Below are 27,779 nucleotides of genomic sequence, written 5' to 3'. Positions count from 1 at the left end.
TCTGGGATTTAATTTGTCAAAGATGTATGTTTAGGGTTCAGGTTTCGATTATGCCTCAGTCACACCTTTGCGTATTCGGCTTGCGTATTGCTGTGTATTTATGGCAAGCCATTTTAACATTTATTCCTATTTCTTGATATCAAGAATTACCATTGCCTTACAACAGAAATTCATTTATTGATATCAAGAAATAGGAATAAATGTTTAAACGGCTTGCCATAAATACGCAAGCCAAATACGTGAAGGAGTGACTGAGGCATTAGGCTTCATGTAAGGCTAAGGCTTAGGCTTAGGTTAGGTCTAGGTTAGGGATTATATTCAATCCAATGTAGAGGCTAAGAAATTTGTTTGCATTTAAAAAGGAAGTATCCATCTATCAAGGTGTTAGGTGAACGTGGTATCCTGAGGATGGTAATCCGCCTGAATCGTATTCACGTTGTCATCGGTTGTTAGGGTGATGGTGTGTTCTCCTAGTGCCTCTCGCTCTTTTTCATGACGTCTGGTGTTTCCATCCCCTCCTCCTTCTTCTCCTTCTCCTTCATCTTCTCCTGTGTCGTGTTTGTCAGCCGAGTTCATCTCAACCACCACATTGAGCTGATTCAGGCTAAATTGGGGTTTCTTTGCAACGTAGTCATCATCTACATGATTAATTTGAAGAAAATGAAGTTAGAATCATAGTAGAGATAGGGCAGTTGTTTTAATATCTTCTCTTTCTGCTACCAAATTATCATCGAGGAAAAAATAGTAACTATTGCCAGTCCCTCCAAAGATACTTTCCACTATTCTTACAAACTAAATACTTGGTATATTTGTTTTATATTCCTTCTTTATGATCCGAGTATTCATAGAAGCGATATAATACACTCTATACAAATGATCTCAACATAAATCTTGAGATGAGTACCTTTAAAATAAGGATATATTGGAGCTTTTCATCTTGCACTCAGAGTTGAACACAAAAAATGAATGCTAATCAAGGTTAGCGTCTAGCTCTCTATGAACCAGCTAATAAAACCTTGCTATCTTTATCAGTTGCTTGTTCCCCTTTATTTCACATTTATATTGTTTGATTTTGGTGTTTTTATCATTCTGGAATTTTAAAAAGGCAAGTTAAAACAGTATATCTTTTTTTCAAAGCTATTCTTCACCAAAACCTTAATACAAACCAAACACATCTCATTGGGCGCCTTTACATGTTTGAAACAGATAAATGGCGCCATTCAAGTGATGTGGATCATCATCATCATCATCATCATCATCATCATCATCATCATCATCATCATCATCATCATCATCATCACCATCATCATCATCATCATCATCATCTCACCTATTTGAATGCCATGCTGATTGAGTGTATTTCTCAAGACTTCTATCTCTTTCTCCTGTGCTGCACAGTATCTTCTGAACTTTTCCATCTCATGCTCCACCTCGGCTCTTAAATGTTTCTGTTGCTCTATCTTCTTCTTAGCTTGCGTCTCTACCGATAGGATTACTCCTGCAGGGGAGGGGGAGGGGGTAAAGTGGTAACCAGCCATTAATTCATCAAATGGTAACATTTTAAAATAATAATAATGATAAAACAGCACTTTCTCCTTTTTCCGAAAGAGCATAACAAATAATCTCCAAATGTCGAAAACCAATTGAATTGGCTGAGATATGACCATCTGAATAAATAGATTTCCTATAGGACCTCAGTGTTATTTTGCTCTGGTTCATAACATTACGACATTTGGTCACAAAAATGTTTGTACATGGTTTATACAAACCGAGAATGACAGTTTATGTTCTGAGATTGAAGATTGTTGCTCACCACTATCGAATACTATGTTACAGAGTGCAAAGCAACTCTTTAATTTTGTTTTAATGAATACATAGGAAAACAGACCAAGACATTGATCTACATTTGCCACCCTCCACCCAGGTGAAGTAAATGGGAACCTGGTAGGAATTTATTCCTTGAAATGCAGAGCGCGTGGTAGCTTCACTGCTAAAGCCAAGATAATTTGCTGCATTATTGTAGAGTGCTTAACAGAGACTTGTGTTAGGCGCTATATAAGCAAATGTTATTATCATTATTATTATTCATTTTGACAGGATTTTTTACCATTGACTACCCTGACTATCCTCCACAGTCGAAGCAGGACTAGAAGCTGTAACACTGCAAACTGCTCCTCATAGATGAGAGATACAACGTCCAGTACAAACGATATCACAATGATGATTCCATCAAATACCTGTTCCAAAGAATCGAACAAAATAAGAAGAATAAACAGAGCTTTGAATCTTTAAACCTATGGTATAAGTGGTCACTGTATACATTGGCCATACAGGTATTAAAGGCATCGTTTAACCATGTTAAATCTGAGATGCATGGCCCTACGTGCTATCAGTGTTTGTGATATGGTGAAGCCCTAAAAGACTGACCTAAAGGCTTATAATTACGTTTGCAGTATTATCTAAGTCCAGGATTTTGTTTCAGAATCTGAGGCAATATGTTACTGAGTCACTTTAGTGAATGGGGATTAATTTACTTGTTTCCTACAATTTTTTTTTTTTTTTTTTTTTGGGGGGGGGGGGGGGGGGGGATAACTCCTCTAAGAATGAGCAGTGCATTACCCAACATCTTTAAGCAAGACATGGGTATCATTCAAATAGTATATATACTGAAATGCTCTTGAAAGCATCTATCATCATATGAGGACTGAAAATAGCTTTGATATGTCACATTTTCAAGAAACATGAAATGGGTCAAATTGATTTTTCACATACCGTTACATCTAAAACTTCAATACTTGGTAATAAAGGGTATGAATAATTTAGTTTTTAACTTTTATACTCAATAAGAATAGGTGATGGTAAAAACTGGTAACATTTTCAATTATGGTAAACTTGTCATACATACTAATATACTCTCAATTGGAATAGCTTGTGGTAAAATTGTCACATATATGTTCTCTTTATAAGAATTTGTTTTGGTAAACTAATAATATTAATAATATTGGATATTTATATATATAGCGCACATATCCACCATGCATGGTGCTCAAAGCGCTCCTACTATTACCCCGGCTCTGCTGGGCAGCCGATTTCGGCGCTCACAGTATCCAAGGAATTCCTTCCTATCAGTACCTTGGGTGGAGAGTGGCAAAGGTAGATTAATATCTTGCCAAAGGACATAGTGCCATGGCGGGACTTGAACTGCAAACCTTGTGATCCACAGTCCGACGATTTATCCACTGTAGACCACAACAACTCTAAAAGAGCTCTTTACCTCTAGCTTACTCCTGAAGAACTCCATCCGGAAAACGGGTATCTTGATGAGAAGCTCTATCATGAAGATAGAGAGGATACCAATACTGATATAGTGAAGGACGTTAGCTGCAGTGACCTCCTTTTCTTCTTTGTCCGTCTCTGTTGCATTGCACTGCCCTTCCTCCTGCTACTCAAAACAAAATAAAATTCAACAAAAAAAAAGCAAAATAAATTTAATCAAACAAATAAACACTACTCAGCAATGATAATAACTTACAAAGAGCATTTATTCATCAATAAGCCTGTTTGGAGGTAATTTTGTGCATATAAAGCTGTACATCATTTGACATTTGTACAACACTGCAAACCAATTGAGATGAATGATGAATACGTGATCATGAAGTTATGTAATCCATCATTATTAATTTTTTGCACCAACAGTATATTCTATAATAAACAGGTGAAATTTTTCTTTTCAATGTTGGCAATTTTTTAACTGATTACATTGTACATGTGACAAATCTATTGCAGGTAAACTTAAATCCCTTTTTACCTTCTCCTTCATTTTCCTTCTATTTCAAATTTGTCCTCGTTAAGTGTCCCTTTCCTTTTCTTTTAGTCTGAGCATGTGGGTATGAAATACCTTGATTGATACTCATACAAAAAAATGTTGAAATCCTAGTGTCATATTAAATCACTCCTATATTCAGAGGTGATAGTGAGCACTAAAAAAATTAGGTTTTTGTTTTCCCCTCAACCACGCCCCCCTTGAGTAAAAAAAAAGAAGAAGAGGATTCGCCGGAGAAAAATGGCATCTACATGTAACAACATCCCCCCCCCCCCCCCCCCCATTTCGAGTAAGAAAATTTGGGAAAAAATAAGGCAAAATAGGGAAGAATACAGAAAATAAGGGGGAAATCTAGAAAATCAGGATAACATAATGGAAGAAAAAAAATCTCGTAAAAAAAAAAAAAAAAAAAAAATCAGCATTTTTTTTCTTCTTTTTTTTAAATCGGGAAGAAAAAGAAAAAAAATTGGGGAAAAAAATAATAATCGGGAGACCGATTTAAATCTGGTTTTTATCAGGCCTGTATATTCAACCCAAACTTTTATCAATCAATGATTCTTGCAACAGCTAGAGATTAACTAATTATAACTGCAATAATCGTGGGTTGATTACAAATTTGAACCAGCAAAACATGGTTAGACTTTCAGTTTACAACCAAAGGCTCAGATCATTTCACCTGCCTGCATATTTATCCTCCATAGAGAAATAATTTACTTGGCGTGTTAGCAATCTTTTATCCCCACAAGTATCGTATCATCTGTTTAGTGTCACAAGGACGTTAACTTCATGTTAAAGCATATGAGTTAATGCTCTTCTGGCTCCAAACAAACGGCATGATTCCATTGTTACATGCTTATTTCCAACAAGAGAAACCAAACACTTTTCCATTATACAATCTTGCTATCAAACTCCAAACTGCAGCTTGGCTATTAAACCACAAACTTAATACATAGTAATAAAAGGTGTTTGTATGATGCCATACGGTATGTGATATCTAGTGGGCAATTTTTTTTTTTTTGGCCCCATTGAACGTTATCTAAGTGGGGAGGGGGTGCTTAAGTATATAGTACAGCATAAATTGCTGTGGGGTCCAGGGGCAAAGACCTTGCAAAGCTCAAGGGGCAGAGCCCCCACAAGCGCAGGGGTTTGAGGCATTTAATTACGATCAGATGAGCATTCAGGGGCCCGTCTTAGGGACCCTGGTGGGGGTCCACCTAAAGTGTACTCACTTTAATCTATGTGCTAAATAACAGGGATTCTGAAACATTTTCCTAGATGGTCCAGATATCAAAAGAAAGGTGCCAGGTGCATTCGCCCACCCCCCCCCCCCCTCCCCCACCCCCTCTCCCCCTGCTCTTTAAGGGTTTTAAATACTTAATATGCTTTATACAGAAATCCACCACTTATTAGGTATGTAGCCAGGTTCCCATCCATTTACGCACTTGCTAAATGGCAACCAACTTGTGAAAGAGGAGAAACGTATCCAGATGTAGATGTCCCTGATAGAAACCTGCTATAATCATTGCATGCAGTAAAACTATCTGCACCCCAAATAATAAATAGTAAATTAATGGTGGTTATGCTATAATGGCCATCTGTCTACAATAGTCCCATATGACTCATATCCCCTATAGAAAGACTAAATGCATTGTAGAACCTGTATACAAAGGTTATTAAAACCATATCCTTCCAGTGACCACTATAGACAGGTTTGACTGTATTACATTGATAAGATGAACACATACAGGCCTACAATGTTCAGTGACCTTTTAAAGACGGGTTTTACTACCGGGTTATTACAAGGGTTTACAGCTGTGCAGACAAATATGATTAAATGATCCATCCACCACCGCAGTGTTTTGTTATTAGCATTGTGCCGGCATCAATCACAGCAAAATATCATACTTACAGGATGAGCACAGCCTGCTTCAGGCACATGATTGTTTGCCTGAAATATGTTTAATTGATAGTCAGATATTATGACGATTCATAAACACCTTTGCTTAATGTACTTACTGGTATGCTTACAAAATGGGGTAAACATGTACATGCACACATTCCTTGGCAGTTACATGTATTTCTCCCTGTAGACTATTTAGTGCACATTTTTCCACAAATGTGAATGAAGGATATATAGTCTTAATGATAATCTAAACTGTTGAAAGTATCAACAAGTACAATCTGCTAGTGCTAGGATATTCCACCAACAGAACTGTCGGTTAACCAAGGAGTTACTTGGCAAGCTTTGCAGAGTTTTCCTTTTCTATGGGAAGAAAATGGGTTTTTAAAGGAATATACCGAACCTATAATACCAAACTTGATTGTTTTTTTTGTTGTTGGGGGGGGGGGTTAATTCCTACTAGAAATGATATTGGTTTTTAAATATCCATTTTGTGAGCACCTTGGACATCCTTCGAAATAAATATTCATGGAGATGCATTATAAAAGGTGTAAATCATTATTTATGCATCATTGTTGCATTTGTGGCATATTCTAAAATGTAGGCCCTGCACTGTCAACATTTTTACAACATGGCACATTGACGGATTAGAAAGTGTCCATTTTCAGTAGCTTAGTAATTAAAAGCTAAACAGTTGGGTTCAATAAGGCAATAGGTAGCCAACTTCTTAATGAAAACTGAAAATAAACTTGTAAACTATATCCCAATGCACTTGCACTTTGAGAGAGGAAATGGACATTTTCTTTCGGGGGGGGGGGGGGGGGGGGGGGGAGAGATTTATTATTTTGGCCTGTAAGGCCTGCATGGGTATACATGTAGAACGAAAATCAATTCAAACCATACAGTGGCTTATAGAATATAGACTAGTCTTGATGCTAATTAAATTCCAGTAGACAATAGTCCGTAATATGATACCATATCTACTTTCATATACCTGGCATTTCTAAATTTTCTTGTCATGTCACAGAAATGTAATATCTTTAATAAAAACAATATATTCATCACGTCTGGCATTTTGCCAAGTACTATCAATTTCATATTTTGATCAAATTTTTTAAAATACTGGTACATGAATTTATACATTCTTCTTTGTACCTTAACCTAGTATGCACTATGAACATAATGGACAAAGAAAGCGGACAAAATATAGTTTCTCATTCTACCCTCAACAATTGCTGTGGTAGACAAAGGAACATCCCTTCACTGCTATTATGTAAAAATGTGTAGAACAGGTGAATATGCATGTGACACCTGTTCTACACATTTTTACATACATGTAATAGCAGTAAAGGGATGTTCCTTTGTCGACCACAGCAATTGTTGAGGGTAGAATGAGGAACTGTATATTTTGTCCGCTTTCTTTGTCCGTCATATTCATAGTGATGAATGATAGGTATATATTCAATTCAATTCAATTCAATTTATTTTGCCAAGCAATAAAAAACATACAGGGTAAAACAAAAGCAGTATACAAAGTTTCACACAATTACAATTACTAACATAGATAAACACAGAAATACACAGAATCAATTTACACACATGAATAATACAAAGGAAATTGCTAATGCTGGTAGCAGCCAGAAAGGAGGTGGTCCTTGTATGCGGCTGACCAATTAATAAAATATAAAAATATATAGACTCTGTAATTCTACATGTTCATGTACAGAGTGTACGAAAGAGTATGAAAACTTCCATTATGCTTGAAAAATTCTTTTCAAATTGTATAGCACAGGATATAAATACGTACGCTCAACACTTCAAAGTCAATGACAAGCTCGACGATGACCAGAATGCAGTCGATGACGACCAGGACCAAGATTGCGATGTGGAATTTCTGCGTCTCCATGATCTCGTGGAGCTTCTCTCGCAGCGAGAGCGGCTCCGTCCTGGCCGGGTGCCCATCATGGGAGTCGCTGACCACCGAGTCGCTACTGTCGTCTTTGACAATCACCCTCTGCTGATCATTGCCTTCGGAGGGCTTTGTCGTGTCGCTCAGACGACGGAAACCAAACATCTCGGCATCTGCAGGGGCTGTCTCACCTGAAAAGATTGACAAAGAAAATGCACAAATAAAATTATGAAAACAAAAAAAGGCATACTTGTTGACCTGACATTTGCTCCTATAACACTTGCTCCAAGATTTAATGCTTCTACTATAGCTGGGTTAGGGTTAGGTTTCAATTAGGTGTAGGGTCAACATTAGGATTAAGGTTAGACTTAGAGCTAAGATTAGGTATGTATATAGACTTTTTGGTAGGGTTGAACTTGGAATGTGGTAATACTAGTAATCATTTGTAAAACCAGACTTACTGTGTTTTTATGTTCCAGTGCAGGGCCCCCGTTTCATAAAAACTTGTTATCAATAACAAGTTACAATAACTGTTATAAGCTACTGAAACTGTTGCATTCGATTGGTTGACAGAAAGATTGTTATAAAAAATGTAACACTTGTTATAGATAACAAATTTTATGTAATGGGAGCCAAACGTGTACATGAAGAATTTTACACATGTGTTCAAGCCCTTACATGTACATTGTATGTGCTCACAAGTGTGTGTGGTGACAACTCTACCAGCACATTAACATTAAAGAATAAATCAAATTTTCACAAGAATATAAACTACATATGCACATAGTCATAAAATATCCTGAATCTAAATACACCAATTGTTCATATACACAATGTAGCTGGAGCAGATCGATATAAGTCTTAAAAAGATAATGCCTATTTTTTCTGATGATGCCAAAAAACTCATTTACTTTATCACAGCAGAGTTAATGCTCTTCTAGGTCTGACCGACAAATTAAAAAAAAGATACACATTTTCAAAAGTACCGTTTAAAAAAATCTACTCCACATAATTAAACTCATTTAAGCACTTAAAAAAAAAATTAACAACTTACTCCATTCTTCCTCCCAGCTAGGCTTCACCCATCCCACATGATACTATCATTTGTTTTTATCAAGGGTGTATTCTAATGAATGGTAAGTCATACAGGTGCATTTATGAAATCATATGATTTGACCTAGTGGCCTGTACTTCAAAATGAACACATAATAATTGAATATTGCACATGTATACAATTTTCGAAAAACCTGAGGGGACCAAACGATGATGAAATGGCAAGGAAATGAACAATTATACTTTACTTGTGCTGTAATCTAATATCTTCCAGAATAGTTTGACCAAGTCATTATACACTGTACAGAGAAGGAGTTATTCCTTGGTATAGGTTCAATAATATATAATTCTCAGTGAACTCTTTGAGTATATATTTACATTATCAGAGTCCAAAGGCAATTTCGATTGGGGACAAAGTGGGAGGGTACCTGTTAAACGATCGATACGCCTCCTAATATTTGCACTTTGACAGGGTTCTAAGGTAGCACATCTAAACAAACTTTGAACCCTTGTAGCATTACCGGTACACAATTCAAAGGAGCTGATCGATTCCTGGTAGACCCCAGGAGGCAAAGTATTGTTCTTTTAAAGTTCACATTCGAGTCAAACTAAAAGGGATCCTCAATTCCAGGGGACATTAACTTCAAAGGCATGGTGTAAAAAGGCTACTTTATCATGGTTACCCCCCATCCCGGAAAGAAAAAAAATGCATTTGATTGAGGCAATCTGCATAGGAAATTCAATTTCCCACACTATTTCTCGGTTTCTCCAATCTCCCTTTTTGATTTTGCCTTTCAAGATTTCCTGGAGGCGCATTGCAAGCCAAGATTTCTGTCATTTTTCAGAAGGACAATTAAATAGCATACACTGAATGCGTATTATAAGATTCTGTATATGTTTGCTGTTGTGAATGATTGCATATTAGTAAGTCCAGGATTATAACAAGCTTATACAGTAATTAGCAATGCACCATTTTATTAAATTTCAGTTCTGTGACCTTCAATTTTGTAAAGAAGTAGAACCGACTTATAATGAACTATACAACCGTCTAATAATGCACTTCACAGGCTTAGGTGATCTGAAATGAACAGAGCATCCTTCATGTTTACTTTCAACTAAACTTATCACTTTTCAATCCACAATAAAAGATATAATATCAGATTGGTAGAATTTATTTAAGGCAGTCCAATTTTCAAACATTCAATTTCATCATAGTCCATCACAGTCAAATATCTTTCAGTATGGAAAGAGAGAACATTGTTTTTACCTCAATTGAATTCTCTGAGTGCACAGCACTTAAAAAAAGATCCACTCTTCAACAATTCACCTGTGAGAAGATTCCAGGGACTAGAGAATAAATTCCAAACTTGTTAAAACAGAAAGAACACAAACTGATCCTCTCCTCGATTTGCCAAGAATACCATAAGGCCTGTTTAAACTCAGCGAGTGGCACGCTACTGTTTTTCTACTGGTACATACTACACGTTTAATGAACACTAAATGACTTGTTTTAGGCTCTCTTCATACACTAGCTTACATGTACTTTGATGACCTCACACTATATCGCTTCACGGTGCGTGTTGCATGTCACTCCCACGGTAGAAGCTAGTGCAAGTTGAGCCCCTAACTAATTACATAGTATGACTAAGTACAGCTCACCAGAATGAGGTTCCCTGGGACCGAAACTTTACTAGTCATGTGACTATACCTGACACCGTGTAGTCGATCACTTAGCAAATCTCGTTATCAGTTGACAAACACAGAGGCTAGGCACACTGGGTAAGGCGGACTCACAGAGTCACAATATATTGTAAACAGAAGCCAAAAGAAGATGCATGGAACTGATACATGTTGCGGTTGTTCCTTACTTAGAATTGTAGCTCAAGCAATAAACTTGATATTTTGAATTTGCTTGCAGTTTGGGAAAATGCAAAATATGTGCTTCAATCTTGCCAAAAAGTCAATGAAATAAAACTTTACAAAATACAAGAGGAACTGTATCAATCAACACTCAAAGTACAAAAATTATCATCAGTTTCAATATTATCAGCATTAATACATGTAATACTAATACATGTAGCAAAAATAGGCAACATTGTTATTGAGCAAGTGATAATAATTAATAAATACAGGTAAGTTCATATTAATTTTCACTGATTGTTGTAATGATTACAGCTAGGATCATAATTGTTCAACGGCTTATAAGCTTCAATTTGATATATGATTTATCCATTTCATTTTCCAATTCAGAGTTGGTCTTTAACTGTCTGTAGTACTGTCTAACAGCGGTTTCTTGACTTTCAGTTATTTTTACAAAGTATACTGGATATAGACAGGATGTTTGTACTCAACAGAAGCATCAATTGGAGAATGAGTATGCTATTTGACTTTGAAATATATTCCTACATGTACAAACAAACAACTATACATTTATCAATGGCTAATAGTACCAGGAAATACAAACAGTATAAAATGGGTTTACATGATTTTTGCTTCACTATTCCCTGTTCTTAACATATTATGTAGAATTAAGGGTGCCAATTCATTTACGATCAAAGTTAGAATCCTTTTCTACATTTTAAAGAAATTGTGAAATGCCACGTAACAGACTATTCAACAAATATATTACAATGGTGCAAAAAAATGGCAAGAGCCAGACATGAAGAAAAAGAGATTAACCACATAGAAAATAGGAGGAAATGTGGTTTGATATCTGCTTTTACAAAATAGCTGGGTGAGAGAAGAATAAGAAAGATTAACAGGAGAGAGTGAGTGAGTGAGTGAGAATGAGAAAGAAAGAGAGAGAGAGAGAGAGAGAGAGAGAGAGGGAGAAACTGAGAGACAGGGGAGCAGAAATTAAAACATAGATTCTTCCAAATAAATCTAAATGGCAAAATGGTTTGTAGCCTAGTTACTCTACAAAATCAGGATTACCTCAATCTTACCCAAAGCTCCTTAAAAGAAGGGGGATAGAGAGAGAGAGAGAGAGAGGGGGGGGGGGGGGGCTATGTGACCCCTAAATAATCTTGAACAGTTACTTCCTATGCTTTGAAAATTGTCCTGTAAAACTTTTTGAGAACGAAGCATAACACAAAAACAATATTTATTTACCTTCCAATTTGGTTTTATGCTTATCAGTTTTAGCTCCTGAATGAGTTTCACATCCATCGTTTTTATCCTCGGAAGTTTCACAAACTCCTCCTTGCTCTGCAAATTGGCCATCACCACTCCTTTCTCCCACTTTGTTGTTTCCATGGGAACTACTACCCCCATCTCCCTGTTCCAACAAACCCTGAGAAACTTCCTCAGTCTGCTTTAAATCAGGCTTCATGGTTCCAGAGTCTACAGCACACCTACCTTCACCTTCACCCTCGGCCATTACCGCTTTACACTGCTAACTTCAATACAAAGTGAACCCTTTGAGAGAAGTTAATGGATTCTTTTTTCCCTCTCAAATACCGATCCGACCGTGACACACGATACTAAAAATTTATTATCCTGCTTTCACTGTCAGACAATACCATGTACACACAATATGATCACACAAAGTTATCTATTTTGTTGGCCGTCAATTATATTGCAGTCAAGTTCCACAACAATAAGTAATTGAGAACAAACACTCAGGCAGGACAGAACAAGCTACAGACCCCAAAGCTTGAATGAAAGAGCTGAAGATTGAAGAGGGAAAATAACATACATGTAGAACACGGAATATGAGGAAATGAACTTTTAATTTGTATGCGCTGTGTGCAAAAAAAAAGAGGAAATAAATAGGATACACAATTACTGAGAAATACACCGAGGGCTCTTTGAAGGAACAACATACCTGACCATTGAGGTTTTTTTTGGGGGGGGGGGGGATTATGATCATCAATATCAACAACAAAAAGTTAAATTTGTTCCAGGGTATGAAATAACTTTTAACAAAAAGAGACTTAGACCTCTGACTAACTTCCTTTTTTAATGTGATTTTGAACTGACAAAAACCTAAACATAGTGATGTATTTTAATTTCAGTCGAAAATGAACCAAAGTGTTTCAGACATCACCAATCATGTGTACGTAATGTTTTCTTTTAATGATATGCCTAGGTAATAATGCAGGCATCTTTTCAAGACCAAAAAAAAAAGTCACGCAATCAGTAAAGTAAAACAAAGACACTTGAAGAATTAAAAGAAAAGAAAAGAAAATCCTCCTTTGAGTCTGTTTATAATCACCTGGCCTGAAACTTCCCAATATGGTATGGGGTGTTTTATTGGTTAAATAAAATTATTGCAAAACTCAGGATTATTACTGGGAAAAAAGGTGTTAGGCTAGTGATGAAGTCGTGCTCCATTATCGAATTAAGCCTCCCCATAGAAAAAGATGCAAAACAGACCTTCTTTAAGGAGATACTTAATTACTTTTTATTATTGATGCATTTATTGTAAAAAAAATTGTACAATCTGAATAGAATAATATTAAAATAATTCAATTAGATTGTGTAAATAGTTTTAATGTACATGTACGTAATGTTTCTATGTTTGAGTCATATTTCATAACAATAGAAACCTTAGTGCAAACAAAAACTACTTCTTTAAGATTCAATGTTTACTCTTAGTGATTGATTTATTGTCATAAGGAATGGTGTAAAGAATGGGACCAAACATGATTTGATCTTCCTCTTTGCTTGCTCCATTTACCAAAGGTCATGCTGAAATACAAAGTAACTAGAATTGTTGGCAATAAATGAATAAATGAATGAATAAAAATACATGTGTCTCTTTTTCACCAGTTGAAAGAGTAAAAACAATTGAAAAACTCTCTCTGAAGCTGGTTAGTCAAGTTTTGTTCTATTCTGAAAGTATGGCATTTACAAATTCCATTTTTCTTGCAGAGAAAAAGGTAGAGCCGGAAAACAGTTCATATATCCTGGGGCCACAATCTAAATTACATTAATTTATTTCCTTCTTTTTGTATCTTCTCTCCAATTTGCCATACAGTTAATTTACATGAAATGGCTCTTTGAAAGTGAGCTATCCTATGGCTAAATTATTCCTGTATATTGTGAACTATTCCTTACTTGGCCTTCCAAGTCATAATCTACCGCTAACTAACACTGATATGATAAATATCTACTGGTAGCCTATGTGTAAGCAGGTAGGTAATATACTGTATATCCCTCAAATTTCAATGCAACTAAAAACTATAACAAAATGCAAGTCCAAGTTAGTGAGCCTGAGGAGTTGAAAATCAAGTTTGCTTTGGCAAGTTTTAATATTCTGAATTGCATTAATTTGAATTGAGACAAATCTTTCCCGTTACTTTGGTAAATATTTCACACCTTAAATTTCTTTAATGCAAAAGTATGATTTAAAAAAAAGGATTATTCCCTCTCTATCATAGCTTTTATCTTCTTATTGCTCTGATTGCTGATGAAATATTTCAATTGTTTTAGTTGCTCGAGCAGAATGTAGTTAAAGCATGCCCATTAGCATCTCCTGAAGAAAAATAAATCCAAAGCTAGAAAGTACAATGAAGTTTTCCCAAAGAAATACACTTAAAAAAACTGCCCATTGCGAACATAACCTGGAACTTCAGAAACAGCTAGGTTTCCAACTACATTAGGTTAGAATGTGGCCTGTGGGTCACTTCCAACCACATGTATTTGATCAAAATGAGAAATTATTAAATAAAAAAAAATGAGCAGTTTAAATGTTTCATTATTTTGATCATTTAACCATGAAGTATATATTCAATGGCCATAATTTACCATGGCAATGTTAAGCTCAGTATTAACTGAAATCTACTTTAGTCAGGAGGAGGAGGAGGAGTAGGAGTAGGAGGAGGAGGAGGAGGAGGAGGAGGAGGAGGAGAGAGAGGAGAGGGAGGAGGAGGAGGGGGAGAGGGAGGAGGAAGAGGAGGGGGGAGGGAGGAGGAGGGGAGAGGGATCAGGGAGGAGGGGGAGGGAGGAGGAAGAGAAGATGGAGAGGGAGGATGAGGAGGAGGAGGGGGAGAGGGAGGAGGGAGAGGTGGAGGAGAGGAGGAGAGGGGGTGTGGAGGAGAGGGGGATGAGGAGGAGAGGGGGATGAGGAGGAGAGGGGGATGAGGAGGAGAGGGGGATGAGGAGGAGAGGGGGTGTGGAGGAGAGGGGGATGAGGAGGAGAGGGGGATGAGGAGGAGAGGGGGATGAGGAGGAGAGGGGGATGAGGAGGGGAAGAGGGAGGAGGGAGAGGTGGAGGAGAGGAGGAGAGGGGGATGAGGAGGAGAGGGGGATGAGGAGGAGAGGGGGATGAGGAGGAGAGGTGGAGGAGAGGAGGAGAGGGGGTGTGGAGGAGAGGGGGATGAGGAGGAGAGGGGGATGAGGAGGAGAGGGGGATGAGGAGGAGAGGGGGTGTGGAGGAGAGGGGGATGAGGAGGAGAGGGGGATGAGGAGGAGAGGGGATGAGGAGGAGAGGGGGATGAGGAGGAGAGGGGGATGAGGAGGAGAGGGGGATGAAAAGGAGAGGGGGTGTGGAGGAGAGGGGGATGAGGAGGAGAGGGGGATGAGGAGGAGAGGGGGATGAGGAGGAGAGGGGGATGAGGAGGGGAAGAGAGGAGGAGGGAGAGGTGGAGGAGAGGAGGAGAGGGGGATGAGGAGGAGAGGGGGATGAGGAGGAGAGGGGGATGAGGAGGAGAGGTGGGAGGAGAGGAGGAGAGGGGTGTGGAGGAGAGGGGGATGAGGAGGAGAGGGGATGAGGAGGAGAGGGGGATGAGGAGGAGAGGGGATGAGGAGGGGAAGAGGGAGGAGGAAGAGAAGGTGGAGGAGAGGGGGTGAGGCCGGAGGAGGAGGAGAGGAAGAGGAGGAGGAGGAGGGGAGGAAGAGGGAGGAGGAGGAGGAGGAGGAGAGGGAGGAGGAAGAGAAGGTGGATGAGGAGAGGGAGGATGAGGAGGAAGAGGAGGGGGAAAATAGGTGTTAGTGTTACAATAGAAAAGACTGCTCAGTGCAAACAACTCACGTAAATATTTGAGATTGAGTCAGCTCAGCTCTCTTTGGCTTGGTAAATTCCGGGGGGGGGGGGAGGTGGCAGCTAGATGACAAGAAAAGGCCAAGCTTGATCAGCGTATTGAAAATGATGATCTTGCTTGCGTTTGCTGTTGATGGCCGGTCCCCACGCCGAGACGGTCGGCAGCCTACGGTTTGGTTCAGCCGACACACGGGCACGCATGGGGGGCTCGTTCCTAGAAACCAACGACAAGACAGTCATAACTTTATCCGCCAACTACGGAGATGTCTCTGATCTTCCTAAACCGTTTCACGAAGAGCTTACTAGCTAGTATCTCGTGAGATCGATATTATCGGCGAGAAGAGGAGCCGAGAATTAGCCTTAGTCGCAATACCACCAGATTATTAAAATTAATATTAGGGAAAATGCAATTATTTAAATGAATTAGTAATAAAAAAGATTAAAAATGATACCAAGAAATAAGAGATCCAATATACTTCCAAATTTGTGTAGATTAAACAATTGAAGTACTTGTAAAATATAATTGTGAGTTTTTTATACATGACCAGTGAATCAGTTTTGTTGTTGAGATGCGCACCCCCCGAATATTTTCATTTGATAGTTTATAAAAATACACCTTATATTATTCTTTGAAAAAATACGATGTAATGAAATTTGTGTTCAATGTTTTTGGCGTCAGCACAATATAAAAATTACAAAACTTCAATATTTCAAACGTTAAAACATATGTTTAAACCATTCACTTTGCATAATTGAAAATAAAATTCATCTCGAAATTAATATGGGTCTGAAAACTAAAGAATACACTTCAAACTATGGCTTGCCTGCCGTGGCAAAATACATATCCCTTCGATGAGTTTACAATGTGGAAATAAAGGCGTATAATCAGTTTATTTAAGTGGGAAAATCCTTAAATACAAACATGGCATATTTCATGAGATTATCAAATACAAAAAACGATAATTCACTGTTTAAGTGAATGTGTAGAAAAATCATAGTTGGAGGATTTATTGTCCTTTTTTGCCAGCCATAGTCTACCCAATAAATGACATGTGATGGCGTGCCCATCGACTAAATAGTTATGACAGAGATACGACGGTGTCAGAGGTGTCATAACTCCTTAGTCAGGATGTTGTCGTTGATCTTGGCAAAGAGGGCTTGGTGAAACACGTAGCGGACAAGTTGTTCACTAACGCTGATTTAGTCAAGAAGTTAGACTTATGACGGTTTGTAGGAACGGGCCCCTGGTCTCCAGCTTGCTCCTTGCAAGGCAAGGATGCCTGCAGCTTGACCCTCCACCAGCATCGGCGTTGTCGTCAGTGAAAACGCGATAAAACGAGATGGGTTGGGCTTATATTTCTTTGTAAAGAATGAAAAGATGCAATCACTTAACACTTTGACCGGCAGATAATAATGGAGAAGTTTGCAGTAGAATCTCTAGAATATTTAAGGGATTAAGGAGGTGAGAAACAATGCCTTCGATCAAAGGAGTTCTTACTTTTGTTGTTATCGTGTTTCGTACTAGTCTTAATTTGAGCCGTTAACTCTGAAGTGCGTTCGCAATCACAGCTTTCTGATTTTTTTTTGTGGGGGTGCCGCGGGACCGGAAGGGGGTATGGGGATGCAGTGGCGGATCCAGGAGGGGGTACCGCCCCCCCCCCCCTCCTTGAGAAAAAAAAACATGTCAAAACATGTGATTTTTACCTTTTTTGGAGGTTGGGCCCCCCCCCCCCCCCCCCCCCCCCCCCCCCCCCCCCTGGCGCTCAAATTTTCGAGGACCAAAAAAAAAATGTGCTCACCGAACCATGACTGTACGCAACGGGGGTTAGGGTGGGGGGGGGGGGGGGGGCAGTTCACACAATAAAAAAACAAACAAAGAAAATGCAAAAAATTATCAATAATTCATTGCATTTCCCCCGGTCCCCAACAGAAAAAATACTTCTGCATGCCCATGCCTTAAGCCGTAATGCATGGCCGTACAGAGGATTTTTTTAATTTTGGGGACCGAGGTAAAATGCAATGAATTATTGATAATTTATTGCATTTTCTTTGTTTGTTTTTATTTGTGTGAACTGCCCCCCCCCCCCCCCCCCCCCCCACCCTAACCCCCGTTGCGTACAGTCATGGTTCGGTGACAAAGCAATGGCCTAGTAACTGTGAGGCCCCAGGATCAAAACCGTGTCGATGTGCTATATTGAGTGCCTTTTTGTGGGAATTAATCCTCATTACTGTCATTTATGACTTAAGGGCGTACTGGTCCCCTAGTTGATAAGCATAGTAGCATACACATGCTTTAGCAGTCCGGCAAAACACACATTGGCAAATTATTATTCAATAAAATCTGAGAATGTATACTATTATTTAGATCTATTAGGAATAAATCATTGTCACTTTAATTCCATAAATTGGGGTAAACAAAAAACATTCCAACTTCATGAGCAACAGTGTATATTCTCTAAAAAGAATTGTATGCGAGACAAAATAAAGTTAAATTTGTTTTATTACTTTTGTTTTTGATTAGTGATAAATAACACTTATTTCAGCAGAAGTGAACCAATTGGATGGGCCTATAATAAATGCGATTCTCCTTCATAGGGACTTCTGTTGTGACCAGCTGTCGACAATTATGAAACCTAAAGTGGATAATAATTGAATAGCAACGAATTGCAAATAAAGCTTTTTGTCGAGGTTACATCATAGCAGCATCATCAAATAAATCGTAAAAAATGAACAGAAAGCAAAATCGGACGATATAAACGGAGGCATTCTGTTCATTCTTGCAATATGTTTTTTTAAATAAAAAAGTAAGGCCTACTCTTGATACTGATGCAATTAGATGAAAAGCCTAATGTCTGTATTCGTTATAGTGCCTATCATCTGTTTAAATAAATGTTCGCCGCGCAATAATATTGCAGAATAAATATACAAAAAAGTAGGTCTAAATAAAACGGATCTGGTGGTACTAGGCCTATTCATTAAACTCGATAAAAATAATTGTGATCATATGCAGATTGAAAGTGGCAGAAGCACGATTTTTAGAAAGAAGAAGAAAAAGAAGAGCACTGTTCAGTGTCTATAAACGATGGGAATTAATGACTCTTTTGCCTCAAATTCCACTGCTTTATAATAATCAAGAGACCTGTATATATAAAAAGCCGCTACTATTTTAAGGTTTGTCCCGACTTCAGATGGCCTAGCTATTTTGTTGGAAAATATGTTAAATAATGTGGGCCTTTCAGAGATGGGAACAGGCGCGTACGCAGGGGGGGGGGGGGTCGAACCCCCTCAATTTGTTTAAATGTGTGTGGAGGAAACCCCCCCCCCTCAAAACAAATTTATGTAAAAAAAAAAAAAAAAAAATGACCTAAAAAGTGATCTCCCCCCCCCCCCCCCCCCCCCCCCCCCCCCCCCCCCCCCCCCCCCCACCCCCTCCCCCCCCCCCCCCCCCCCCCCCCCCCCCCCCCCCCCCCCCCCCCCCCCCCCCCCCCCCCTCTTAACAATACCGATCTGCCAAATTTTCAAATTTCAGGGACAAAAAAAAAAAAAAAAATTTAGCGACGTCATTCAATTTTTTTCCCTCCCTTTTTTCGTAGATCGAGAGATCAGTGATATAAATGCCCCACTGTTGTAAAAGATCTTGATCAATAGAGGGCAGCAAACAAGCTCATATTTTCTTGATGACCCATGCCGTGTGACTTTGTGTGGGCAAAAGTCGTACCTGAGTCGTCAAATAACTCGTCCATAAATATTCGATCAAGTGAAACTCGGACTCCTTTGAGTTATGTCAGGGGCTCTCGAGTCATTCTTTTATACTTTGTCATTGTCGGATCTGTAATTTCTAGCACACGTGCAAAGTTGAGGGCATGCCTGCATGGCTGCGGTTGTGGAGGGTTGGGGTTTACTGTTAATGAAGTAAATGGGAGATTGACTAGGGCAATGCCAGAATAGGCCTACTGAGGACACGGGCGCGGGCACACAAAAGGAGCCTCTAAAATATATTTCTGACAAGCAGGAATAATATATAAAAAAATGAAATGAAGAAGAAAACAATAATCATAAAGCATTTTTTATGAAGCAATAATTATGTGCATCTACTCAGAAAATGAGGGGGGGGGGGACTGCATTTTTCTTGGGGGGGGGGGGGGAGGGGGTGGTAAATTTGTCGGCAAATTGAGTCCAACGCTGTGGACCCCTGAAAATGGTACTAATAACGTACCGTGCGATGGTTTCCTGTTCCCAAATCAAAATTAATAATAGCAATATCATATTCCATACTTCATTAATTATGCAATTTAATTATGATCTACATTCACTGATATTCCATATGACGCGAAATAGCCGTGCTTGTCAAAATTTTGCAGCTTTTTCTCTCACTACTTGACGGTATTAACTTATTATGGGCGTTCTCAACACAAGCGTTATCTGAATTATTCTATGTTGAAATCACATATATAATTTATATATACATTGTGTTCCACATTGTACCGTTGAGAAGGAAGTAAATGTTAATCCCAAAGTAGACTATATTTTCAAGTATGGGTGTCCTAAAAAAAAAAGTAATCCGGGATACTAAGAAATAGATTGGCAGGATATCCATGTAGGCATTTCAGGAAACTCCCTAAGAGTAAAAATGCTTTAAGTTACTTTCATAATTAAATATATGATTTATAGGGCTACAGCAAGTTCGATAATACCTCCGCCAGTTGTAGGCCCGGTATCAAAAAGAAAGAAATATAGGGATGAAGAAAAGGAAATAGCCACAAAAGGTTTAGATTTTCAGCCGTGGGTAAAAAAAAAAAAAGGCGGGGTGGTGCCAAATAATATGATGGGGCCGGATGGGGGTGGTCAGGGGTCCTTATAGGGGGACGGGTTGGGTATAGATGTCCCTCGGAGTTGAGGCTATTTTGGTGGTCGAAGGATATAAAAACTCATTGAATAATGGATTCTATTATGTTTTCTTTCATTTTATGTTATATTGTTCCATTCCTTGAATAGTATCAGTGTCCCTTCGTTTCCATTCATCTTTATGGAATGGATTAGAGTTATTTGTTTCTGTATTGAAATGCTTAATGCAATATAAATAAGCTGTATTGAGAACAAAACAAAATATACGGAGGTTTTTTTAATATTTTTTTTAGGGGGGGGGGGGGGGGAAGGGGTTTTAGGCCGGACGAGAGGTTTTTAAATTTTTTTTTTTTTATAGGGGAGGGGGTTTGAGAGTGAAAGGGAGTTTGAGGTATTTTATGTTTTATAGTTTCCATTCTGACGGTCATTATTTGTCATATTATACGAAACGTATGAGCTTGATTTTGTATCAAATGTAATTTTGTTTTTTATGAATTTGTTGAATGGAATCACAATAAATAATATTCAAAACAAAAATATAAAACCAGTAAAAATAAATACTTTGGTTTCAACCTATGGCATATGTCTGTTAGCTGGCTGGCGAGCTCACCGATTGCGATCAACTGAGCGCAACAATATATGTGATTTAATGAGCAAAATTTGATTAGACTCTTTCTTTATATATCTCATGGTTGAAAAGTTATTGGTGAGCTGGTGTAAATTAATATTCCCCTTGCCCCCTTCAAAAAGTGTGTAGAAGTAAGGAGATTGATTAGTGAAAAGTTAAAAGTATGAACATTGCAACAAGTCCCCGCCCCCATTCCTGACAATCTCTATATGCGTAGTATGGTACCGAAATCCAAACCGTACCGACGCATCATCTCGCATTCATGCGAGTTCAATTTTGGACGACGTTGAACAGCCTCTTTCAACTAAGGTTATCAATTGGGCCTTGGCGTGCACATCGTTTCGTGTCGAAAAGACTTAAAGTAAGACGCCCAAACTATTATGAAATATAAATGACGCTTATTTGATAAACTCAATAACTTTAGGTGCTCAATTTTGAAAATAAGAATGGTATTTAATGAATATTAAGGAGGAAATTTAACTATGAAAAAATGGTATCGTGACTGAGTGCAGTGAGTCGAGACATGGCGAGAGTCGCCGACAACTGTGAATGCCATGTGTACGTGTGTAGTGTGAATGGAAACGTGTTGTGTGCATGTTGTGGTGCGTGGCTGTGGATTGCTTGCTCGAAGTGGTGTAACACATGTGCTACTCTTGTTGGTCCTTCATGCAGGCTACAATCAGTAAATTGATTTAATATTGCCTGGAGATAAGATATCAATTTTCGAGATAGTATCTGAATGTGAAGGCAGTTAAAATGGACCTCGATTGATTATTTTGAACCCAGCCTTCCATCAATTTTGATTTGATCATGTGTGATTTGGTGTATGAAACTCCTTTTCCTCTCAAAAAAACGTCCTTATTTTCCCGAAGGGAACACAAGGCAGTGAGAGGTTCTTTGTGTCACAAGTTTCAATTGATATTAATGTGACAATTCTCATCTTCTTAAATCTAATTTGTTTTTTGTCTGCTTTTGGTATTGTACAATCTCGTTGGGGGTCGGGGGATTTTTTTGACAAATTTGTATAAAAATTTATAAAACGGTCACAGCATTAACTGGAGGGAGAAATGTGGGCTTAACTTTAGAATTAGGTTTAGAGTTACTTAAAAAGTTAAAGTCTTGAAATTTAGCTTCATTGGTGAAGTATGTGGTACCGTACGAGCGTTGGTCAATTTTAGTGGTGGGGTATTCTAAAGTTGCCCTCGATGTTGACTTGTTAATTGTTTTTCAAAATGTCAAACATGTTTTACTTCACTCATGTCAAGAAATCTTCACTCCACATTTTATGATGATGTAATATTTGAACACCATCTTTCGACTGACACTCTGTGATTAGTCTTCTCAAATACCTGAGAATGTGGTGTGGAGCAATACAAACAAAATTTAACGAATGTAGTTTATCTTTGGTTTTGATAATGATAGAAATAATCATGATTCAAACAAATTAAAATTGTTCAGACTAGTACAACTACAAACAGATGATATCTGCTGTAAAACTTTGGTAGAGATTGTGTCATAGATCTACAGTGTATCTGATTAATTGGCACATAATGTAAAGAAATTGAGCTTGTCATGCCAACTATCAGGAATAATTGTGCCATGAGTTGTATGCAGATGTGTTTGGTGTGCTCTTACAGTCAATGTGATTTTCTGTTTGTTTAATTTATCTGGTCCAAGTAATTTTAACAGCTAATTTCATTTTTAATGTACTCCATTTAATACCAGAACTTGAGAAGCTTTTGGATCACCTGCCTGATCAAAAGCCTGTAGCCATTTTGGTTGGGAGTTTGAATTTTCGGGAGATTCATAACTCACTTTTTAAAATAAAGTCTTAACCCTCCCTCAATCGATAATGATCTTGAATATCATGGGAGGATACACACAAAGTTACTTTGTGAAAATCAAATCTATGGCAAAAAGTTTTATAAATTTATAGTATTAAAGAAGGTTTTGAAAAATGAACCTTATTCAACAACAGATTTGCTTTTTCTTTGTGTGCAGAATGCGTTACGTGGCCGCATACCTCCTACTCGCCCTTGGCGGCAAACCCAATGCTTCAGCTGCTGATGTGAAGAAAGTTCTCCAGAGTGTCGGAGTCGAGATCGACGATGAGAAGCTCGGTATCGTCATCAAGGAGCTGGAAGGCAAGAAAGTGAAGGATCTGATCGAAGAGGGTGAGTAATCAGGGATCCTTCCACACACCTCTCTTTTGAGTCAATGTGTTACACTTTGGAAGCGATGACAGTTCTCTTTACAATAGCAAAAGTTGTTTTTGTAGATCAAATATTATTTGTTCACCTTATTGATTGGAAAGGTTTGATTGCCAAATGTTAATGTAGCTCAATTAGTGTTCATTTATCCTGATAACGGAGAAAGTATACATATTGGTCAGAGTTATATGGGAACTTTGCTTCATACTAGCCACATTTTATGATGATGCAAACTTAACCATCTTTCGGCTGATTGTCAGTGATGAGCTATTTTGTCTCTGAAAATGTGGACTGAAGTTATATAATAAGTTAGGTCATATACTCTGGACAAAGTACAAAAGCAAACATTTACTTTATACATACTCTAAAAAATACAAAAAAATCTAGTGAGAGATTGATTCTTGCGCTATTATTCTCGTTTTGAGTCTCGCAGACTCGAGTGCTCATATTCTTGTACGATGATGTGCTCTAAATAAGGTAGTTAATCAGAGGTCTAAGTTTTCCTTTGTTAAACTTGATCTTAGGCCCAGAGTTGAGTTTAACTGAAGTAACAGAACTCTAATCAAATAGTTTCTGAATCAAATGACAGCTACAAAAAAAGAGTTAATACTTTTTTTTCTCCAGTAGTCTTTGTGTGAATTGATGTACTACGTCAGTATGTCAGGCCTGATACAAACCAGATTTTGTTTTCCTTCCCAATTTTATCCTGATTTCCCCCTTATTTTCTCTATTCTTCCCTACTTTGCCCTATTTTCCCCCCAAGTTTTTCCCAATTTTCTTACTGGAAAAGGGGGAATGTTGTTGGATGCCATTTTCCCTCAAGGGGGGCACGGTTGAGGGCAAAACAAAAAACATATATTTTTTTTAGTGCTCACTATCACCCCTGGTATGTTGTATGTTATTTTGTTTCAATCTAATCTCCAAACCCAGGCAAATCCAAGCTGGCATCGATGCCTGCCGGAGGCGGAGGAGCCGCTCCTGCTGCCGGTGGTGGTGCTGCTGCCGGTGGAGCCGCAGAGGAGAAGGTGGAAGCAAAGAAGGAGGAGAGCGAGGAGGAATCTGATGACGACATGGGCTTTGGTCTCTTCGATTAGAATGCCACTTGATTCGAAACTATGGCAAGAAACGCTGACAAAAGAAGAAACTGTTGCAACATTGTGGACTTTCATCATCTTGTATTGTGTATAGTTATTGTATTGGAGCATTTGATATCCCTCAAATTCTGTAATATATTATAATAAATACACTACAGTTGTAACATCAATTACTGATTGGTCCTTGTATTCTTTTCTTGATAAAGTGTAATTACTGTGTGATTATTGTATTTCATTGAAAGGATGGTGCAAAATACTTTGCTAATCATTTTAGAGCAACCAAAATTTGCCAGACTAAAAAGTCAATTGTGAATGGCGAAACATTAAAATGTAAATGACCCACAAATATGTTGGTAGGTCTGGCTGAGACTGACTATCCATCACACAACAAAAAAATAGATGAAAAGTCTCTCTGGGAATGAGATTTGTTAGATCTGTATGCACAAGCCTTTTGTTATAAAGGTATGGAATTTTGGGTTCCATACTTGGGAGTTTAGGCACCTGTAGTTGATGTACATGTTCTATGTTGTTTATGTGCATGAGAGAAGTACTGAAGTTTGTGAATGGTATGTAAATGAGAATGATGCGAGATGGAACAATAGAAAAGAGAGCAAGCTGGAATATTACTGTAAGTGTGTGTGAAGAAGGGAGAGAGATGGGGAGGAAGAAAGGAATGAGAGACTGACGGTTAAAGGGGGAGGGACAGAATGATGGGAAAGGAAGCAACGATATAATGTACCGTATATGTAAAGAATGGAAGGGACAAAACAAGACGACGGCTGCCTTCAAAGTTAAAGCCATGATGCTTACTCAATCTTTGCAAAGTGAAGAAAGAAGCAGGCCTGATAATTACCTGATTTAAATCGGTTTCCCAGTTATTTTTTTCTTCCTGATAAAAAAAAAAAAAAATTCTGATTTATCCCAATTTTTTCTCCAATTTTCTTACTTAAAGGGGGAATGTTGTTAGATGCCATTTTTACCCCGGCATCCTTTTTGTTCTATTTTTTTACTTATTTTTTTACATTCTTGTAAGAGCCCCTTTTAATCTCTGGTGAGTGATCGTTTTCAAGTACAATAAGTGCCCCTTCACCTCTGATAATTGCTCCTATTTACTAATTGCCCCTTTTACTTGGGACAATTGGTCTTATTCCTTTGTCAGAAGTGCCCCTACCCTTCTAATTATAAGTGCTTATTTTTCCTTCTGATAAGTGCCCCTGTCAAAATCTGATAGGTGCCCCTCTTCCTTCACAAAGGACCCCTTTCTTTGCAATAAGTACCCCTTTTCCATTCTCAAAACTCCAAAGTGCCCTTTTTAAAATCTCTGGTGAGTGCCCTTCTTCAAATCTGAGATGTGCAGTTTTTCATTGACAAGGGTCTCTTTTCCCTTGTAATAAGTGCCCCTACCCCTTCTGACAAGTGCTCCTATTCGTCTCTGATGAGTGCCCCTTTCTACCTCTGATATGTGCCTTTTTTCTCCTAATGATTGCCCTTTTCCCTACATATAAGTGTCCCTTTTCCTTTAAAATGAGAGCCCCTTACCTTCTCACAAATGCCATTTTCCAACTCTGATAAATGCACCTATTACAATCTGATAGGTGCCTTTTTTCCTTCATCAAATGTCACTTCACCTTCCACAAATGCACATTTTCCTTTATTATCAATTTCCCTTTTCCATTCACATAAGTGCCTTAAAAAATATCTAGTAATTAAGTGCCCCTTTGCAGGTGCGAGAAATGCCCTCTTCATCTCTGATAATTGCCCTTTTTACTTTCGACACATGCTCCTTTTCTTTTCTAATAAGTGTCCTTTACCCTTCTGATAAGTGCCCCCTTTCCAATTCTCCGTATCATATGCCCCTTAAAGGTATAGTTGAGTCCTGTTGCAGAGGGCGCTACACAAAATATTTTTGTGTGTGAGATAATGAAAAACTGAGTGTCAAATTTAAAAGAACATAAAATTTAAATGACAAAATCATCTTTGATCAAAATCGATTCAGAGATGGCTGAAATATCCATGAATATAACGATTTCTAATAATTTTGTGTACCACCACAAATATTAGCTAATTTGAAAGAGCCGTTGAAAAAACGAAATAGCGCCTTTTACGTCTAATTTCAGCCGATGCCGATGTTAGCTTTTTTGTTGGCATTTTCGTGTTCGCTATATTATGCACAACCAGCCGGCCCATGTATTGATATTTTTATTAAATAATTAATTAATGGTCACCGTATTTTTTTGAAAGTGGAGCTGAATTGGTATACTAATCGTGATGGCTAAATTTCACACATTTTGGGGTCTAAAATTACCATCATAGCAATTTTAGGTTCTAAAAGGGCACTAGAAATGTCATAGATAAGAATAAGAGCAATAACCATCACTTTGAAGGCATTGCGGTCTGAAAACAGAACTCAACTATCCCTTTAAGAGCAATTTTTCTTTAATTTCCCCCAAAGCTTGCACGCTACGCTCTCTCCCAATTATAGTTGATATAATTATGTTACATGTTGAAGGTATTTTCAGTATTTCATGATATGCTTGTGCTTATAACCCCATGAGGATGTGTTTTCCTATTTATTATAGTTAACCCTAACCTAACAGATCTTAAAAAGAATATTCAGTTTTCAGACCATCACACCCAACTGCAAAAGTATGATGATTTACATTTTTGAGATGTTTTAAATGGCCTAAAGAATAATAAAACATTGAAATCATCTCTGATAATATATTAATCACAATTCAGGGGTATATTATATACAAATGTCTAAATATCGTATATTTTACTTTTCCCTTTAAAATGCCCCTTTTTTCTCCAGAAAGAACCCTTTTTTGTTGGTGGTCCCCTTCCACTTTGAAAGGGGCTCCACCGTCAACTCTGTCATATCTTGTGAACCCCCCTCCTATATGATTTGCCCTTCACTAACAAAAACTTCAAACATTTAAATTTTCCAACAATTAAATGTTCAATCATACGTTCAGATGTAATCATTGAAAATGTTTTTATACAACCCCTGTATGTAACTACCATACTCTACTTCGTCATCAATCACTAAGGAAACAAAAGTTAATGAAATTTTCTGTATAGAGCAAATCAGAGAGGAGCAAAATACACCAGAGTCGCAACTGTAATCGGATTTTGCTCAAAATACTGATCAGTTTCTCTCATTTTTCTGCTTCTATTAAATCTAATGTAAAATCAGGGTGGAGTTCCTCTTTAAAAAAGATAATCATGTTTCTGAGGTTAGAGACAATAAGTATATTACCAACGGTAGGTTCCCCGGCTACCTTAAAAATCAACTCTAGAACTTGAAAGAAAATAATAAAGACACAACTTTT

General features: G+C 38.0%; 2 protein-coding genes across 6 annotated transcripts; one reads left to right on the top strand and one right to left on the bottom strand.

Moving 5' to 3' along the window:
* Positions 1 to 166: 166 nt before the first annotated feature.
* VSOP (voltage-gated proton channel) lies at positions 167 to 15,812 on the bottom strand. 5 transcript variants are annotated; one of them, XM_030990962.1, is made up of 7 exons: positions 11,797 to 12,378; positions 7,531 to 7,823; positions 5,733 to 5,771; positions 3,275 to 3,442; positions 2,108 to 2,237; positions 1,331 to 1,498; positions 167 to 638 (listed from the first exon to the last, which is right to left on the bottom strand). In XM_030990962.1, the coding sequence occupies exons 1-7, from the start codon at positions 12,062 to 12,064 to the stop codon at positions 385 to 387; spliced, it is 1,320 nt and encodes a 439-aa protein (XP_030846822.1). In that variant the 5' UTR covers positions 12,065 to 12,378; the 3' UTR covers positions 167 to 384.
* Positions 15,813 to 21,373: 5,561 nt separating this feature from the next.
* LOC115918831 (60S acidic ribosomal protein P2-like) lies at positions 21,374 to 24,497 on the top strand. Its single transcript, XM_030992022.1, has 3 exons — positions 21,374 to 21,504; positions 23,145 to 23,317; positions 24,284 to 24,497. Exons 2-3 carry the CDS (start codon positions 23,146 to 23,148, stop codon positions 24,445 to 24,447), a joined length of 336 nt encoding a protein of 111 aa, XP_030847882.1. The 5' UTR covers positions 21,374 to 21,504; position 23,145; the 3' UTR covers positions 24,448 to 24,497.
* The last annotated feature ends 3,282 nt before the right edge of the window (positions 24,498 to 27,779 follow it).

This window comes from Strongylocentrotus purpuratus, unplaced genomic scaffold (genome assembly GCF_000002235.5).
Source record: "Strongylocentrotus purpuratus isolate Spur 01 unplaced genomic scaffold, Spur_5.0 spur5_scaffold_2, whole genome shotgun sequence".
NCBI classification, from domain to species: domain Eukaryota; kingdom Metazoa; phylum Echinodermata; class Echinoidea; order Camarodonta; family Strongylocentrotidae; genus Strongylocentrotus; species Strongylocentrotus purpuratus.
This window is presented reverse-complemented; position numbering and strand designations above follow the sequence as displayed.

Excerpts from the sequence above, each read along its gene's own strand:
- VSOP (XM_030990962.1), bottom strand. The coding sequence starts at position 12,064 with ATGGCCGAGGGTGAAGGTGAAGGTAGGTGTGCTGTAGACTCTGGAACC. Across the intron at positions 7,824-11,796 it reads GCATAAAACCAAATTGGAAG|GTGAGACAGCCCCTGCAGAT; the intron begins GTAAATAAATAT and ends CAATCTTTTCAG. Across the intron at positions 2,238-3,274 it reads TCTTCAGGAGTAAGCTAGAG|GTATTTGATGGAATCATCAT; the intron begins GTAAAGAGCTCT and ends TCTTTGGAACAG.
- LOC115918831 (XM_030992022.1), top strand. The coding sequence starts at position 23,146 with ATGCGTTACGTGGCCGCATACCTCCTACTCGCCCTTGGCGGCAAACCC. Across the intron at positions 23,318-24,283 it reads GAAGGATCTGATCGAAGAGG|GCAAATCCAAGCTGGCATCG; the intron begins GTGAGTAATCAG and ends CTCCAAACCCAG.